The 17,804-nt window shown below is 39.6% G+C and overlaps 1 protein-coding gene across 5 annotated transcripts in view; it reads left to right on the top strand.

The window, feature by feature from the left end:
• The window catches only part of SPIRE1 (spire type actin nucleation factor 1), a 141,048-nt gene that overhangs the window by 61,003 nt on the left and 62,241 nt on the right, over positions 1–17,804 (top strand). For all 5 annotated transcript variants that reach the window (XM_018039419.1, XM_018039424.1, XM_018039420.1 and 2 more), the window contains exons 3-4: positions 530–763; positions 10,851–10,976. In XM_018039419.1, the coding sequence (XP_017894908.1) occupies positions 530–763; positions 10,851–10,976 (360 nt within the window). The remainder of the gene's footprint in view (positions 1–529; positions 764–10,850; positions 10,977–17,804) is intronic.

The raw sequence follows: 17,804 nt of genomic DNA, 5'->3' as shown, positions 1-17,804 counted from the left end.
ATGTTTTACCTGTTTCCATTTATTGTGATTTCTGATGTATTTGCACTCATTTCCTTCATCTTATTTTGTGTTATCTGTTTGTCATGTCAGTCACACTGTCCTGCAGAGAAACATTCACCTGAAATAGTGAAGCTGCTGCCTCTTATTAGGAGCTGCATTCTCCAGTGTGCTCAGACCTCACCTGGCCATTCACTTTATCTCTGTGATCCCAGTAATAAGTTCCATGAGTGTGGGGTCCAGACTCTACCTGTTTTCTTCACCACTGCACTCCGCACCAGGTATGGGACCTGGTACAGAGGTGCTCCATGAACATTTACTGAATGAATCGATGAATGTTCAGTTCAGTTGCATCTGCGATTTTTTAAAAAAACACAGATGAGACTTTTTAAGCTCCTCAAATTTAATGTGTCACATTTCTGAAATGGAATAGATTAGACGTAGCTTAAATATCATACTAAATATTTTATGCCTTACAGTTCTATAAAGCTGTTCAGTTGTCTCTATTAACCGCCTTCCTTAATGTTCCTAGGTTATAGAATCTTTGGGAATTATTATTTATAAGGCACTGGACTATGGCTTGAAGGAGAATGAAGAAAGGGAGTTAAGCCCCCCACTGGAGCAGCTCATTGATCGCATGGCCAACACAGTAGAGGCTGACGGCAGCAATGACGAGGGCTACGAGGCTGCAGATGAGGGTCTGGAGGAGGATGACGACGAAAAGAGGAAAGTTTCAGCCATCCGGTCCTATAGAGATGTCATGAAGGTAAAGTTTACAGCAGTATCTCTTTCTTTCAAGAGTTGTTATTTCACTTTAAAAAATTGATTAGCATTTGATAATAGTTCCTAGACTTTCAGCTTTCAGTGAAATACATTGTTCTTGTTATTTACTCACTAAGTTGTCTTCAGCTCTTTGCAACCCCATGGACTGCAACATGCCAGGCTTCCTTGTCCTTCACCATGTCCCAGAGTTTGCTCGGTTTCATGTCCATAATGAAATGCATAAGAGTATTCTAATTTCATTCTTTTACATGTAGCTGTCTAGTTTTCCTCCTACCATTTATTGAAGAGGCTGTTTTTTCTCCATTGTGTATTCTTGCCCCCTTTGTCATAGATTAGTTGACCATAGGTGTGTGAGTTTGCCTCCAGACTTCTTTCCTGTTCCATTGATGTGTGTCTGTTTTTGTGCCAGTATCCTACTGTTTCGATTACTGTAGTTTTGTAGTACAGTCAAAGCTCTGAAGTCAAGGAGCCTAATTCCTCTAGCTCTGTCTTTGTTGCTTTTCTTTTTTTCTCCCCACAAAATTGCTGTAGCTATTTGGGATCTTTTGTGTTTCCATACAGATCTTAAAATGTTTTGTTCTAGTTCTGAAAAGGTGAACCAAAGTCATGTCCAACTCTTTGCGAGCCCATGGAATTCTCCAGGCCATAATACTGGAGTGGGTAGCCTTTCTCTTCTTCAGGGGATCTTCCCAACCCAGGGATCGAACCCAGGTCTCCCACATTGCAGGCAGATTCTTTACCAACTGAACTACCAGAAAAGTTCTGAAAAAGGCTATTGGTAATTTCATGGGGATTACATTGAATCTATAGATTAGAACAGTCTCTAATACCATACATAGAAACAAACTCAAACTGGATTAAAGACCTAAATGTAAGTCTGGGTACTATAAAACTTTTAAAGGAAAGCATAGGCAGAACACTCTCTGCCTAAGATATTACATAAATCACAGTAATATCTTTTTGCTTCACCTCCTAGAGTAATGAAAATAAAAACAAAAATGAACTGTGGGTATATTTGAGATAATCAGGAAAATTTTACCTTTTACTCTATAGTTGATGATATTAGGAATTATTCATATTTTTAGATACTATAATAGAATTGTGAGTATATTTAAAAAAAACTCATTTAATGAATATATGGTGAAAATATCTACATGTGAAATTCAGATGTCTGGAATTTGTTATAAAATTATCCTGGAGGGTGAGGCTTAAGTGGATGAAGATGCAGATAAAGTAAGATTGGCCATGAATTGATCATTGCTAAATTGGGTGATGGATGGTAATTCATTATACTGCCCACCTCATTTTATGTATGTTCAAAATTTTTCCACACAGTAATACTACTATTAGAAGTTTTTCAAAGAGGTCAGTTTTTTAAGCTCAGATATAATTGACATATAACATTATATTAGTTTCAACTGTACAAGGTAATGATTCCTTGTTTGTATAAATTGCAAAATGATCACCACAATAAGTTAACATCCATCACTACACATGGTTACAGATTTTTTTTCTTGTGATGAGAACTTTTAAGCTCTATCTTTCAGCAACTTTCAAATATTCAGTACAGTATTGTTAACCTTAGTCGCCATGCTGTACATTACATTCCTAGGACTGACTGAGTTTATAACTGGAAGTTTATACCTTTTGACTGCCTTCACCCATTCTACTCTGTACCCCCAAAGCCCCAACCACTGGCATCACCAATCTGTTCTCTGTACAAGGAGATGATTTTTAAAATGAAATGTTACATAGATACAAGGAGATGTGTATCACAGCATTAATTACACTGTTTTGAAACTGTAAATAAATGACTTCCAGAAAAATGGTATATCAGCTACATAGATTATCATATGGTCTTTAAAATTATAATCATGTAGGTTAAGTAGCAGTGTGGGAAATTTTTAATAAATGGAGAAAAGACCACAAAATTCTGCATGTGCTGACTGGTGTGTGTATAAAGGAAAGACTGTGTATGCAGACATAGAGAACAAACTTGTGGACACAAGTCTGTAGAATTTCCACTCCTCCACAAGCATCACTTGTTTGGTAACTGTAGAGGTCATTTGGGGCATGCTGCCTGTATGCTTTGTTCTAAGTGTTTCAGCACTTGAAGAAAATTGCTTCTTTTAGTTTAAGAACATTACTTCCTTTAGTGTAACTCATCCTGCAGTTAGACTGCCTGGGTTCACTTCCAATTCTGCTGGCTAGGTGTGTGGCTTGGGTAAATTCTTAGCTATTGTAAATTTCTATTTCTTAATCTCTAAATTGAGTTGACATAAGAATTAGATGTGATGATGCATATACACACAAAGAATAAAATAATTATCAGGTAATTCATTGAAACTGAAATAATCACCGGAGTTATTTTTCCTCTAAGGGATTATTTCTCATCTGTCTCAGTGGAAACTTCATGAAATTTCATGGGCTTAAAAAAAATTTTTTTTTTGTACATTAAAAAATTGTGGTAAAATACACAGAACAAAGTTTACAGTTCACAATTTAGTGCCATTAAGTAATTCACGATACTATCCAGCTGTCAGCGCTATCTCAGTCCAAAGCCTATTCTTTATCCCAGATAGAAACCTATCCCTTCTCCAGCTCACTGATCAGCTTTCTGTCACTGTGGATTTATGTATTCTGGTATTTCATATAAATGGAATCATATGGTATGTGACTTTTGGTGTCTAGCTTCTTAGACTGAGTGTAATGTTTTTAAGGTTCCATGTTGTAGCATGTGTCAGTACCTTTTTCCTTTTTATGGCTTAATAAGATTCCATTTTGTGAATATACCAGTTTGTTTATCCACTCCTCAGCTAAGAATATTTGAATTGTTTTCACCTTTTTTTTGGCTGCTGTGAATGGTGCTGGTATGAACATTTGTGTTTCAGTTTTTGTTTGAATACCTACTTTAATTTCTTTTGGAAATACACCTCAGGAATGGAATTGCTGGATCACATGGTAATTCTATCTTTAACTTTTTGAGAAACCATCAAGCTATTTTTCACAGTGGCTTCACCATTTTCATTTCTACTAGCAATACACAAGGGTTCCAATTTCTCCACATTCTTGCTAACACTTACTTTCCATTTTCTCTTTGCTTTTATAGCCATCCTAGTGGTTGTGAGTGGTATCTAATTGTGGTTTTGATTTGCATTTTCTTAATGACTTGTGATGGTGAGAATCTTTTTATTTGTTTTTTGGCCATTTGTCTACTTTCTTTGGAAGAATGTCTGTTCAGGTCCGTTTTTAAATTAGGTTGTTTGTCTTTTGTTGAGTTTAAGAGTTCTTTACGCATTCCGAATAGTAGATCATTATTAGATATATGATTTGCAAATATTTTCTCTGCTTCTGTGGATTGTCTTTTCATGCGCTTGATAGAATCTTTTGATGTACTTTTTTTTTAATTAGAGGATAATTGTTTTCACAAAGTAGTATTAGTTTCTGCTCTACAACAATGTGAATCAGCCAGAAGTATACATATATCCAGGTTAGGCATTGCTCTGCTGACAAAGGTCCGTATAGTCTTCCCAGTGGTCACACATGGTTGTGAAAGCTGGACCGTAGAGAAGGCAGAACACCAAAGAATTGATGCCTTCGAACTGTGGTGCTGGAGAAGACTTTTGAAAGTCTCTTGGACAGCAAGGAGATCAAACCAGTGAATATTAATGGAGATAAACCCTGAATATTCACTGGAGGGACTGATGCTAAAGCTGAAGTTCCAGTATTTTCGTCCCTGATGTGAACAGACGACTCATTGGAAAAGTCCCTGATGCTGGGAAAGAGTGAGGGCAGAAGAAGAGGGCATCAGAGCATGAGATGGCTGGACGGCATCACTGATGCAGTGAACATGAACTTGGGCAAATTCTGGGAGATGGTGAGGGACAGGGAAGCCTGGCGTGCTACAGTCCATGGGTTGCAAAAAGTTGGACCTGACTGGGCAACTCAACAACATACATATATTCCCCTCCTTCTTGAACCTCCCCACCTCTTCCCACCCCTCTAGGTTGTCACAGAGCACTGAGTTGAGTCCCTGTGGTACATAACAACTTCCCAATAGCTGTTTTACATAGGATACTATAAATGTTTCAGTGCTGTTCTCTCAATCCATCCCACCCTCTCCTTCCCCCACTGTGTCTACAAGTCTGTTCTCTATGTCTGTGTCTCTATTTCTGCCCTGCAAATATGTTCATCTGTAACGTTTTTCTAGATTCCACACACACACACACAGATACAGATATGTGTCATTATACAATACTTGTTTTTCTGACTTACTCCACTCTGTGTACAGTCTCTAGGTTAATACACCTCAGTTAAACTGCCTCAGATTCATTCCTTTTTATGGCCAGGTAATATTCCATTGTATGTATGCACCACAACTTCTTTATCCATTCATCTGTAGATGGACATTTAGGTCGCTTCCATGTCCTGGCTATTGTATATAGAGCTGCAGGAAACGTTGGGATACATGTGTCTTGATTTTCTCAGGGTATGTGCCCAGTAGTGGGATTGCTGGGTCATATGGTAGTTTTATTCCTAGCTTTTTAAGGAATCTCCATACTGTTCTCTATGGTGGCTGTACCAATTTACATTCCCACCAACAGTGCAAGAGGGTTCCCTTTTCTCTCCAGCATTTATTGTTTCTAGATTTTTTGATGATGGCCTTTTTGACTAGTGTACAATTTTAACTTTGAAGGCTAATTTATCCATGTACAGCCATACCTTAGGGGTATTGCAGGTTTAGCTCCAGACTACTGCAACAAAGCAAAGGTTGCAGTAAAGTGAGTTACATGAATACTTTGGTGTTTCCCATTGCATATAAAAGTTACATTTATACTATACTATAGTCTATTATAAAGTGTATAATAGCATTATATCTAAAAAACAATACATACTTTAAAATATAAAACAAAAAACCAGTTACAATAGTAACAGCAAAGATCACTGATCACATTACCACAACAAATACTAATAAAATAATAAAAATTAATAATAATAAAGTAAATAATAAAATAATGATAAGAAAAAGTTTGAAATATTGTAAGAATTATCAAAATGTGCCACAGAGACAAGAAGTGAACAAATGCTGCTGGAATAATAGCACTGATAAACTTGCCTAATGCACAGGGTCACTACAAACCTTCAATTTGTTAAAAACACACTATCTGCAATGCATAATATAGTGCTGTAGTAAAGTAAGATATGCTGTATCTAGTGCTTTTGGTATCATATCTTAAAAACTGCTACAAAGTTCATGACCATGAAGGTTCACCGCTATGAAGGTTCACTTCACCTTCAAAGGGTTTTATAGTTTTGACTCTTAAATGTAGATCACTGATCCATTTTGAGTTAATATTTATGTATGCTGTGACATAGGGGTACAATTTTTTTTCCCCCATGTGGATATCCACTTTTCCAAGCATCATTTGTTGAAGAGACTATTCTTTCCCTCCGTAATGGTCTGGGCACTTTCATCAAAAATCAATCAAGCATAGATATATGGGTTTATTTCTAGACTCTCAGTTGTGTGTCATCAATCTGTATGTTTGTTGTTATGCAAGTACCACTTTGTTTTGATTACTGCAACTTTGAGGTAAGTTTTTTTATTATAGCAATAGTGAAATTTATTTTTATTTTATTTATTTTTTTGTATTACTTTACAATACTGTATCGGTTTTGCTATACATTGACATGAATCCGCCATGGGTGTACATGAGTTCCCAATCCTGAACCCCTCTCCCACCTCTCTCCCCATATCATCTCTCTGGGTCATCCCAGTGCACCAGCCCCAAGCATCCTGTATCCTGTATCAAACCTAGACTGGTGATTCGTTTCTTACATGATAGTATACATGTTTCAATGCCATTCTCCCAAATCATCCCACCCTCTCCCTCTCCCTCAGAGTCCAAAAGTCTGTTCTATACATCTGGGTCTCTTTTGCTGTCTTGCATACAGAGTTATCATTACCATCTTTCTAAATTCCATATATATGTGTTAGTATACTGTATTGGTGTTTTTCTTTCTGGCTTACTTCTCTCTGTATAATTGGCTCCAGTTTCATCCACCTCATTAGAACAGATTCAAATGTATTCTTTTTAATGGCTGAGGAAGAGTTGACTCATTGGAAAAGACTTTGATGCTGGGAGGGATTGGGGGCAGGAGAAGAAGGGGGCGACAGAGAATGAGATGGCTGGATGGCATCACTGACTCGATGGATGCGAGTCTGACTGAACCCCGGGAGCTGGTGATGGACAGGGAGGCCTGGCGTGCTGCGATTCATGGGGTCTCAAAAAGTCGGACATGACTGAGCGACTGAACTGAACACTCCATTCTGTATATGTACCACAACTTTCTTATCCATTCGTCTCCTGATGGACATCTAGGTTGCTTCCATGTCCTGGCTGTTATAAACAGTGCTGCGATGAATATTGGGGTACACGTGTCTCTTTCAATTCTGGTTTCCTCGGTGTGTATGCCCAGCAGTGGGATTGCTGGGTCATAAGGCAGTTCAGTTTCCAGTTTTTTAAGGAATCTCCACACTGTTCTCCATAGTGGCTGTACTAGTTTGCACTCCCACCAACAGTGTAAGAGGGTTCCCTTTTCTCCACACCCTCTCCAGCATTTATTGCCTGTAGACTTTCGGATCACAGCCATTCTAACTGGTGTGAAATGGTATCTCATTGTGGTCTTGATTTGCATTTCTCTGATAATGAGTGATGTTGAGCGTCTTTTCATGTGTTTGTTAGCCATCTGTATGTCTTCTTTGGAGAAATGTCTGTTTACTTCTTTGGCCCATTTTTTGATTGGTCGCTTATTTTTCTGGAATTGAGCTGCAGGAGTTGCTTGTATATTTTTGAGATTAGTTGTTTGTCAGTTGCTTCATTTGCTATTATTTTCTCCCATTCCGAAGGCTGTCTTTTCACCTTGCTTATAGTTTCCTTTGTTGTGCAGAAGCTTTTAATTTTAATTAGATCCCGTTTGTTTATTTTTGTTTTTATTTCCAATATTCTGGGAAGTGGATCATAGAGGGTCCTGCTGTGATTTATGTCGGAGAGTGTTTTGCCTATGTTCTCTAGGAGTTTTATAGTTTCTGGTCTTACGTTTAGATCTTTAATCCATTTTGAGTTTATTTTTGTGTATGGTGTTAGAAAGTGTTCTAGTTTCATTCTTTTACAAGTGGTTGACCAGTTTTCCCAGCACCACTTGTTAAAGAGATTGTCTTTTCTCCATTGTATTTCTTGCCTCCTTTGTCAAAGATAAGGTGTCCATAGGTATGTGGATTTATCTCTGGGCTTTCTGTTTTGTTCCATTGATCTATGTTTCTGTCTTTGTGCCAGTACCATACTGTCTTGATGACTGTGGCTTTGTAGTAGAGCCTGAAGTCAGGCAGGTTGATTTCTCCAGTTCCATTCTTCTTTCTCAAGATTGCTTTGGCTATTCGAGGTTTTTTGTATATCCATACAAATTGTGAAATTATTTGTTCTAGCTCTGTGAAAAATACCGCTGGTAGCTTGATAGGGATTGCATTGAAATCTGTAGGTTGCTTTGGGTAGTATACTCATTTTCACTATATTGATTCTTCTGATCCATGAACATGGTATATTTCTCCGTCTGTTAGTGTCCTCTTTGATTTCTTTCACCAGTGTTTTATAGTTTTTTATATATAGGTCTTTAGTTTCTTTAGGTAGATATATTCCTGAGGTAAGTTTTAAAATTTGGAAGCTGGAGTCTCCAGCTCTCTTCAAGATTGTATCAGCTATTTGGGGCCCTTGCAATTCCACATGAATTTTAGGATCAGCTTTTCTATTTCTTCAAAAAGGCCTTTGGGATTTAGTTAGGAGTTGCATTCAATCCATAGATCATTTTGTGTAGTATTATTATCTTAACTCAAGAGAAGACTCTTGAGAGTTTCTTAGACTGCAAGGAGAGCAAACCAGTCAATCCTAAAGGAAATCAACCCTGAATATTAATTGGAAGGACTGATGCTGAAGCTGAAGCTCCAGTATTTTAGCCACCTGATGCAAAGAGCCACTTCATTGGAAAAGACCCTGATGCTTGAAAAGATTGAAGGCAGGAGGAGAAGGGGACGACAGAGGATGGATGGCATCACCAACTCAATGGACATCAGTTTGAGCAAGCTCTGAGAAATGGTGAAGGACAGAGAAGCCTGGAGTGCTGCAGTCCATGAGATCGCAGAGTCGGACACGACTGAGTGACTGAACAACAACGACCATCTTAACAATATTAAGCCTTCCAACCCATGAATACAGGATGTCTGTCCATTTTTTTTGTCGTCTTTAATTTCTGTCAGCAATACTTTATAGTTTCAGTGTGTAAATCTCACACCTCCTTGGTTAAATATATTCCTTAGTATTATTATTATTTATTTTTTACTATTTAAAAAATGGAAATAGAATGTTTTTGTGTTGATCATGTATCTCCCAACTTTGCTAAAACTTCTTAGTGCTAATAATTTTTGTGGATTGTTTACATATACGATTATACCATAAACATAAAAAGATTTTAGACTTTTACACCAGGTTTTCCAAGTTGCAGGGCACAGCCTATTAGTGGGTTGTGAAATCAGTTGATTGTGTAAGTTTGATTTTGTAAAATGTTTGTGTATAAAACATACACTTATGCATGTGTTTGAATCCTTATGTAAAAGGTATTTCTTACTATGAATTACAGTCAAAAATGTTATGCCATATTTCACAGCATGTAATTGGAATATAAAATTGTGGGACTAGTGAAAGGTGGAAGTCCTAGCAGTTGCCTTTCATCACCTTGGAAATGATAATTTTATGTGAGAAGCTCTCTTCTGCATATAAAAATAATTGAGCAAAATGAACTCTGTTCATTGGTTGCTCTGTGAATAATTAAACTTGTGCAATTTTGCTCTCATGCTCCCAGTGCATCAGTTCTTAGCCTGTTTGTGAAGAAAGTTTGTTGCTGACACACTTGCTGAAATATTTTCCTGAGAATGCATTTTATTAAAGATAGTAATCTATTAAATTGCATACAATACTTATTACAAATGAAAAATAACAGAAAGCCACATTATGAAGGATATTATAAGCTACAAAGATATCTCTTACTCTCCAAAAGATACAAGTTATTAAATATAATAAATGTATATTAATGTCAAGCATATGGTAAGGAATAAAGGAGAACTTACAACTTTTTAATGCAGATACATTAAAACATAACTACTGTGCGCAGATGCAGAATTATTATAGAAAGATTAAATTATCCTAATGCATTATAGTCTTGACAGGATGTCTTTTCCAATCTAGTAAATTGTTTGATTTTTCTAAATTGTTGTGCATGGTATTAAATTGCATCTTTGACCCAGAAGTAGTTATGGGCTGTGTACCTGTTGATGACATTAGGACTGGAGGTGTCACAGTTGCCCTCTGCCCTCTTTCCACCATTGCCCGTCTAATGATGAGGTATCTTCCCAGTGGTCCACATGTCTTCTTGACATTCTTGTTACCAAATGGTACAACTCCGCGTGTTTTGCAATGAGCTTGGGCTTTAGAATCAAATATGACTGTGTTGAATCCTCCTCCCTTACATTAACTTTATGACCATGGACAAGTCACTAGCTTCCTCTGAAGCCTCAGTTTCATTGCTATAAAGTGATGCTAATTCAGGGCTACATGGAAGAGTAAATGATGTTATGCTGTGTATATAATATGTCAAATATAGGACCTGGTATGGTAAATAATAAATGGTAGCTATTAAAATACCTGAGTTATGATCAGTACTCTGTAAGAGGTTGTCCCTCTTCTACTTCCAGGCCATACTTGTACACGCGTGCTGTCATTGTCAAGTAGAAGCTAATTCTGGAAGCTCACCTGTGCTGGGGGATTGTTAGTTACAAACCTCTCTTTCTGTATAATAGTGTGGACTTCCCTGGTGGTCTTGTGCATTCAGCTTTGGGTTATGGGAATCATGGGGTTGCCTTGCCATGTGATATGAAAATGGGCACTACCAGGTTTGTCTGTATTTCAGGTACCTTAAAACCACAGATAATAAGCAGGCACCATTGTTTTCCTTTTCTGTAGCTGTGTGCTGCTCATCTCCCGACTGAAGCAGAGGCACCAAATCATTACCAGGCAGTATGTCGTGCACTGTTTGCAGAGACGATGGAGCTGCATACGTTTCTGACCAAAATCAAGAGTGCGAAGGAGGTGAGTGCTGCTGCTCCCTATTTCGGGCATTGTGAAAGACAGACCTGATTTCTAACACTGCCCATCATGTTATTTAAAGTATTTATCTCTGTCCTTCTGATGAGTGCTGAAAATTACTCAGGAAAGAAGCAACTTAGGCAAAATGAAATCTGTTCCTTAAAATGTTACCATGTGAATCCATGTGATAAAACAGATTTTCATAAAGCTTCCTTACAAATGGAAAATAAATATTGCTGAACTGGTTGAATCAGTTTCCCATATGACTTTTTTTTTTTTTTAACTCTTTCTGCCTCTCTTTTTTCCATTTTAAAGCATGTTGATGTGTCTTTCAGGAAGGGATATGGACTTGGAAAGGAAGCTGCACTTCTGGTAATTTAACTTATATAGTAGATGTGATTAGATATTTAATGCAGGAGATGTGAATTAACGTTAAGATAATCCAGGGTCTCGTGTTAGCTATTATTTATCATTGTCTAGAAGTTAAAAATACTGTGTGTGGAGTCCAAAGAAACTCACACAAGTTTATTTACAAGGTGAATTGCCCTATTTTACATCCCACAGACACAGTTGTGAAGATTCTTGAGGTCTGGGTAAAGCACCTAGCACACAGTAAGAGCTTAGTATATGATCAGTGGTGGTTATCATTTCTTTTGTGACTAAAGTATGGAGTTTATCTGAGACACTAGTTTAAAACTCACAATGACACACAGCTTGGGGAGAGACACATATGAGATTTGTAAGGGAAGAAGGACAATACTAACTTGTATTAAAGTGAGACTCCTTAGCTGTGCTAATACGGAAGATTCGGGTGTCTGAGCCAGATGACCCTTTGTAAATCACCCTGAATGGATCTGTTTTGTTAATATATTTGTGAATGAGAGCTCCAAGCATTCTTCTTTAGGTCTAACCAGGATTCTGCTTGTAATTTGTCTTTTTTTGATGAGCTAATGAAAAGTTATGTCTGTTTTTCTAGGAATTTATAGAATTGGACCCAAGGGGAAAGTCTTTAACAGGGTGGAAAGGGTGAACTGAATGTTGTTTGAAGAATAAATATAAACATATCTCATGGGCTAGCTTATCCTCCTGGAGAGGACCAGAGCACAGAGGGTCTGAGGGCACACCCAAAACACAGCCTCAATTAAGGTTTGGTGAATAATAGGTTTACTAGAAAGATCACTTTTGGTAATTATCTTCCCCAGCTTGTTGGAATCGAGATGGTCTTCTTCAGAGAGGCTCCTGTTATTTTCAGAGTGCGAGTAAAGTCCTGTGCAGTTAGGGTCAAGTAAATGAGTTTGTAGAATCTTTCCAACACAGATGTTCTTGGGAATCATTTCTGAATTAAAGAACAGTATTAATAAATATCTTTTCTATTCCAGGGAGCATAAACAATTGTGTTTCTTTTTTACTCTTGATGAAAACTTTGTTTTGCCAAATAAATTCTCAGAGATTTTTTTAAGTAAAAGTCTATTTAAAGAGACATCCCACAAATGGAGTAAAAGAACACGAGTGTTTGGGACCACTAGTGGCTTTGATGCCTGCAGAGACTGGCCAGGCCCTGGTAAAGGTTGGGGACCTAGGGTCAGGGTTTTGGCTTTATGCCCCACTGTCACCTCCAGCAGCACCTGATGTCTGGGTCATTATAGATACTGGTTCTGTCCAGTTTGATCATCTCCTGCTCTGGTTCCTTACTTTGCTGATCTCTCCTCAGCTTTTTCCATCCTTCTTTCTAGAAACTGTGTTCCATATTTAGAAAAATCTCCTCTGAACCTCAGTCTTCTCTGAGGACTCCTGCTCCTCCAGGCAGTGCTTTCTCTGCCTCGTCTGTGCGAGGCTGCTCTGCCCTCATGGCTGCAGGTCTCCAGACTGGGTGGATGGGTGATGTTCTCGGTCTGCTGCTGCTTAATCGGGACTCCTCACACTTGTACCAGAACCCCACACCATCCACTTCTGCTACTCTTGAGCCCATTGACACTGTCATCTGCCATCATCTTCACTGATTTGTTTGATGAAAAGCAACTCCGGCTGTGTATCCTTGACCCTCCTCTACCTCAGCACTCTGGATTCCTGAACATACCTTTGAAAGTGAAAGTCACTCGAGTCGTTTCCAATTTTCTGTGACCCCATGGACTATACAGTCTGTGAAATTCTCCAGGCCAGAATACTGGAGTGGGTAACCTTTCCCTTCTCTAGGATATCTTCCCAATCCAGGGATCAAACCCAGGTCTTCTGCACTGAGGGCAGATTCTTTACCAGCTGAGCCCCAAGGGAAGCCCGAACATACCTTTGTCCTCATGATAACCTGCTATCATTCCATCTTGGAAATCACGCCTGATGCAGCTCCGTCCTTCGAACTCATCCCTCATTGCCAGCTGAACTGGTCTTGTCTCTTGACCCCCCCTACCCCTTTTCTTCCAGTTTATCAGCCCTTCCTGGATTCACTCCATGTCCTCTGTGGATGAGAGTCTGTTTATCAAGAGTTCAGTCCACATGTGCAACCTGGAGTATTCCAGTAGCTGCCTGCTGGCCTCATCACTGTGAATCCATCCAGTTCAGCTTCCACTGTGTCTAGGAGTGATTCCTGCAGATCACAGATCTGACCTGAGGGGTCTGACTCCAGGCCCAGACCTCCGTGTGGTTCTCCAGGCCTGAGCCAAGGCCTGCTTTCCCTAGCAGGCCGCCCTCCCTGCACAGGACTTGGGTGCTGCACTCTGGTTTTCTGAAGGCGACAGTGAGGACTCAGGCGCTCTGCCCATGGCTATTCATGTGCACCTCATCGTCCAACGCCTCCACTCTGAGGCACTTACCTCCCCTCTTTCCCTCCCAGCAGCCCAGGCCATGACGTATTTGCAGTGAGGAAGCCCCCCACCTGCACTGCCCGTCGTCTGACCGTACTGGTGCTATCTTGGGAGGACATGGAGCAGGGGAGCAAAATACCCTTGTCGGCCTCTTGGCTGCACGGACACAGAGGGGAGTAAGGGCCAGTTGCCACTTTCAGTTTGGCTGGCCCTTCTGACCCTTGGACACCTGGCAGCTTGACACAGGCAATTTGCTTCCTGGTTAACGTGACTCCGATTGCCTGGAGGGTGAAATGAAACTCCATTGTGTTGCCGTGAGGCCTTCATGGCATTTCACCTACTCTTGTTTTATTCTCCTTTTCAGCTCTCCCTTTGTTGCGTTTTTATGCTATCCAGTCAGAATTACTTAGTTTCTGAAAATGCTGTGCTTGCTGTACGTCTGGGACCCCAGTATAATACTTCATGCTTTCTGTCTGGAGTTCTCTCCCTGCCTTGTCTTGTTGGTGATCTCTCTCTGACCCGTCTAAACCCTGCTCATGTGTCATCTCCCTCCACCCTTCACTTCCTCTGTGTCCTGTACTCCCCGCACTTCTTATGCTCCCTGGGAGTTCTTATGTCTTTGAGCTCTTTCTCCACAGCCGGGCTGGACATTTCTTGAGATAAATGACTGTGCTTTAAGTCATCTTCCTCTTAATGACTCACTGTAGTGTGTGCACGCAGGAAACACTCTGGAAATGTTTGTTGAACTGAAATAATTTATGCATTGTATCTGTGTTTTTTTAGAATATCAGGAATTTTCTGGTGGAAGGCATTGTTGACTTTTGGAAACATTATGATCCAGATATTTCTAGTAAATATGAGAAGTTTTATGGCTGTCATTGAGGTCTTGAAATGCTCTCCATTCAATTTACACAGAAGAGATTATTTAACAGGGAGTCTTGAGAAGGCAGGCTGTGAAACCTGTGGAAATCCTGACGTGAATGTTCTGTACTGTTTCATTACAGATTTTATACTCATGCATGGCCTGTCAACACTGAGGTTTTAGGAGTAAAGTTTTACAGGGTCCAAGTGGATTCCCCCTTCCTCTTTGATTTATGCAGTTTTCTTGAAATTAGAAAAAATTTTTATGCATATTAGTTCATGCTTGTATGTTAGTCATTTTAACCTTTAACCTAGTCTCAGGAGTGCTAAGTCCACACTAATAAAATACTCTGCGCTAATTTGGTATTTTTCCTGAAGATCTCAAAATATATAATTTAAGAATCAGATAGTCTTTCTTCTATATCTATGAGTTAGTGCATATCAACTGGAATTTTCAAAGTAATAACCTGATTCAACAGGTTGATTACGGATTATCAGTGATGTTTCTAGCAACCATATATCTGTGTATATGTCCATGTGTATATATAAAATTAGGGTAGAATATTAGTGTCAGAACATTTGAGCTCAGTGTTGATGTTCTTGATTTGATAGACCAAAAGTATTTTAATTATGTTAAACTTCTTATATGCTCATTTGGCAGTTTATTAAAATGTAAACCTATAATCAATTTCCAAGTGTTGTAATTGTATTAGGAGGTCATTACATTTGCTAGACCTGGCTGCTCTGCAGAGCACAAGGCCTTTAGTTCATCTGTTTATTTAGGAGGCAAATTCATTTTCATTCTAATCCCTTTTCATAATGCAATGATTTCCTTCTTAAACAATGAATGAGACCCTTGAAGATTGTTCTCTAAATGATAGGATTTGGATTGGCTGCTGTTACTCTGTCTCAGAGGCAATTTGATACCCTGGAAAATGAGCACATAGTCCAGTGTGTCTCCTAAGCAGTTGATACTCTGGGATGCAAGTGTAGATGGAGGAACTGTCCTTTCAGTGCCATACACTCGGTGCAGCAGGTCATATGAAAGATGAGACAGCCATGCGCTCGTGCCAGTGAACCCCCTACCCAACCACAGCCTGGTCCCAACTGGCTGGTGTGGCTGGTGAGCAAGTGCAGTGGAGAGGGGAGAATTGAACTTGGCAATTTCAAGTGTAAATTACTTTGGTTGAAAAAAGGAAATTATATTAATGGCAGTGTGCTTTCAGTTCAGTTCAGTCGCTCAGTCGTGTGTGACTCTTTGCGACCCCATGAATCGTAGCACGCCAGGCCTCCCTGTCCATCACCAACCCCTGGAGTTCACTCAGACCCACGTCCATTGAGTCAGTGATGCCATCCAGCCATCTTATCCTCTGTTGTCCCCTTCTCCTCCTAGTTCAGTGTTAAGTAGTTTTTGAGCATCCGTCCCTGATTTTGTTATTGTTAAATGAAATTATCAATTCCTCACACTTAAAGCTCTGCTGCTTCTCCGATTATTTACGCCCACAGCTGCAAAGTGGCCACTCTTGCTTGCTTCGCTTAGTCTCCATGAACAGCCCTGTGATGCTCACTTTGCAGATCAGTAAACTGATGCTTAGCTTAGTGGTTCCCACAGAATGACGCTGTCAGCATTTCTGATGGCTGCGTTTCTATCCCACATGCTCTCCAACCTAGCACCAGCACCCTTGGCAGTTATTGCTGTCTCCCTGCAAGGATAGTCACCTGTAGTGCACTGTCCTGGAAGGTGGCTGTCTAGAGTCCTTGGAGGAGGTTCCTCGTGTGCACTCAGATTCAGGCTCCTGAGCAGCAGGGGAAAAGGGCGTGTGAGTCAGAATAGAATTTGGTGCTGAGGAACAAAGAGGCTCATGAGGGAATGTGTGTGCGAGTGTGTGTCTGCCTCACACATGCACACAGATGGAAACAGGATGGGAGGAGGAGTGGTGTCATTTAAGTTATGTGTGAAGTAATATGGAAATGAGAAAAGAGAGGAGTGGCATAGAGATGTCAGAGATGAGAAAAAATTGTGTTCAGACTAGAAAGTCAGTTGACTGGTGTGGTGTGTTCCTAGCAGCTCTGACACTACTGTCTCCATGTAGAGTGTGTGGTGAGCCCGAGCCCCATTCCCCAGGAGGCACTTTGTTTCACAGAAGAGGTTTAGCTCTTTACTGTAGTAGGAAAAACTTGATGTGTCAGAGAAGTATGCTGTTTAAAGATAATCTTTCTTTTGAAAAAAATCTTTTTCTCAAGCAAATAACTCATTTTTTATTTATAGTATATCTAAAATATTTATATCAACATTGACCTTTTTAATTAATTAATTTTAATTGGAAGGTAATTACTTTACAACATTGAGGTGGTTTTTGCCATGCAGCGACATGAATCAGCCACAGGTGCACGTTTGTCTCCCCCTCCCTGAATCTCCCTCCCCACCCCATCCCTTTGGGTTGTCCCAGAGCACTGGCTTTGAGTGCCCGCTTCCTGCATTGAACTTGCACTGGTCATCTCTTTTACATAAGGTAATATACATGTTTCAATGCTATTCACTCAAATCATCCCACCCTCGCCTTCTTCACATAGTCCAAAGTCTGTTCTTTACATCTGTGACTCTTTTGCTAAAGCCTTGCATATAGGATTGTTGCTACTGTCTTTATAAATTCCATATATATGCATTAATGTATTGGTGTTTCTCTTTCTGACTGACTTTATTCTGTATAATAGGCTCCAGTTTCATTTACCTCATTTCATCTACCTCATTCACTGATTCAAATGTGTTCCTTTTTATAGCTGAGTAATATTCAATATGCCATTGTGTATACGTACCACAACTTCCTTGTCCATTCGTCTGCCAATGGACATCTAGGTTGCTTCCATGTCCTTTCTATTGTAAACAGTGCTGCAATGAACATTGGGGTACATGTGTCTCTTTCAATTCTGGTTTCCTTAAGTGTATCTGCCCAGTAGTGGGTTTGCTGGGTCGTATGGTGACTGCAGCCATGAAATTAAAAGATGCTTACTCCTTGGAAGAAAAGTTATGACCAACCTAGATAGCATATTCAAAAGCAGAGACATTACTTTGCCAACTAAGGTCCGTCTAGTCAAGGCTACGGTTTTTGCTGTGGTCATGTATGGATGTGAGAGTTGGACTGTGAAGAAGGCTGAGTGCCGAAGAATTGAT

Source organism: Capra hircus, chromosome 24, assembly GCF_001704415.2.
Source record: "Capra hircus breed San Clemente chromosome 24, ASM170441v1, whole genome shotgun sequence".
Taxonomy (NCBI): domain Eukaryota; kingdom Metazoa; phylum Chordata; class Mammalia; order Artiodactyla; family Bovidae; genus Capra; species Capra hircus.
This window is presented reverse-complemented; position numbering and strand designations above follow the sequence as displayed.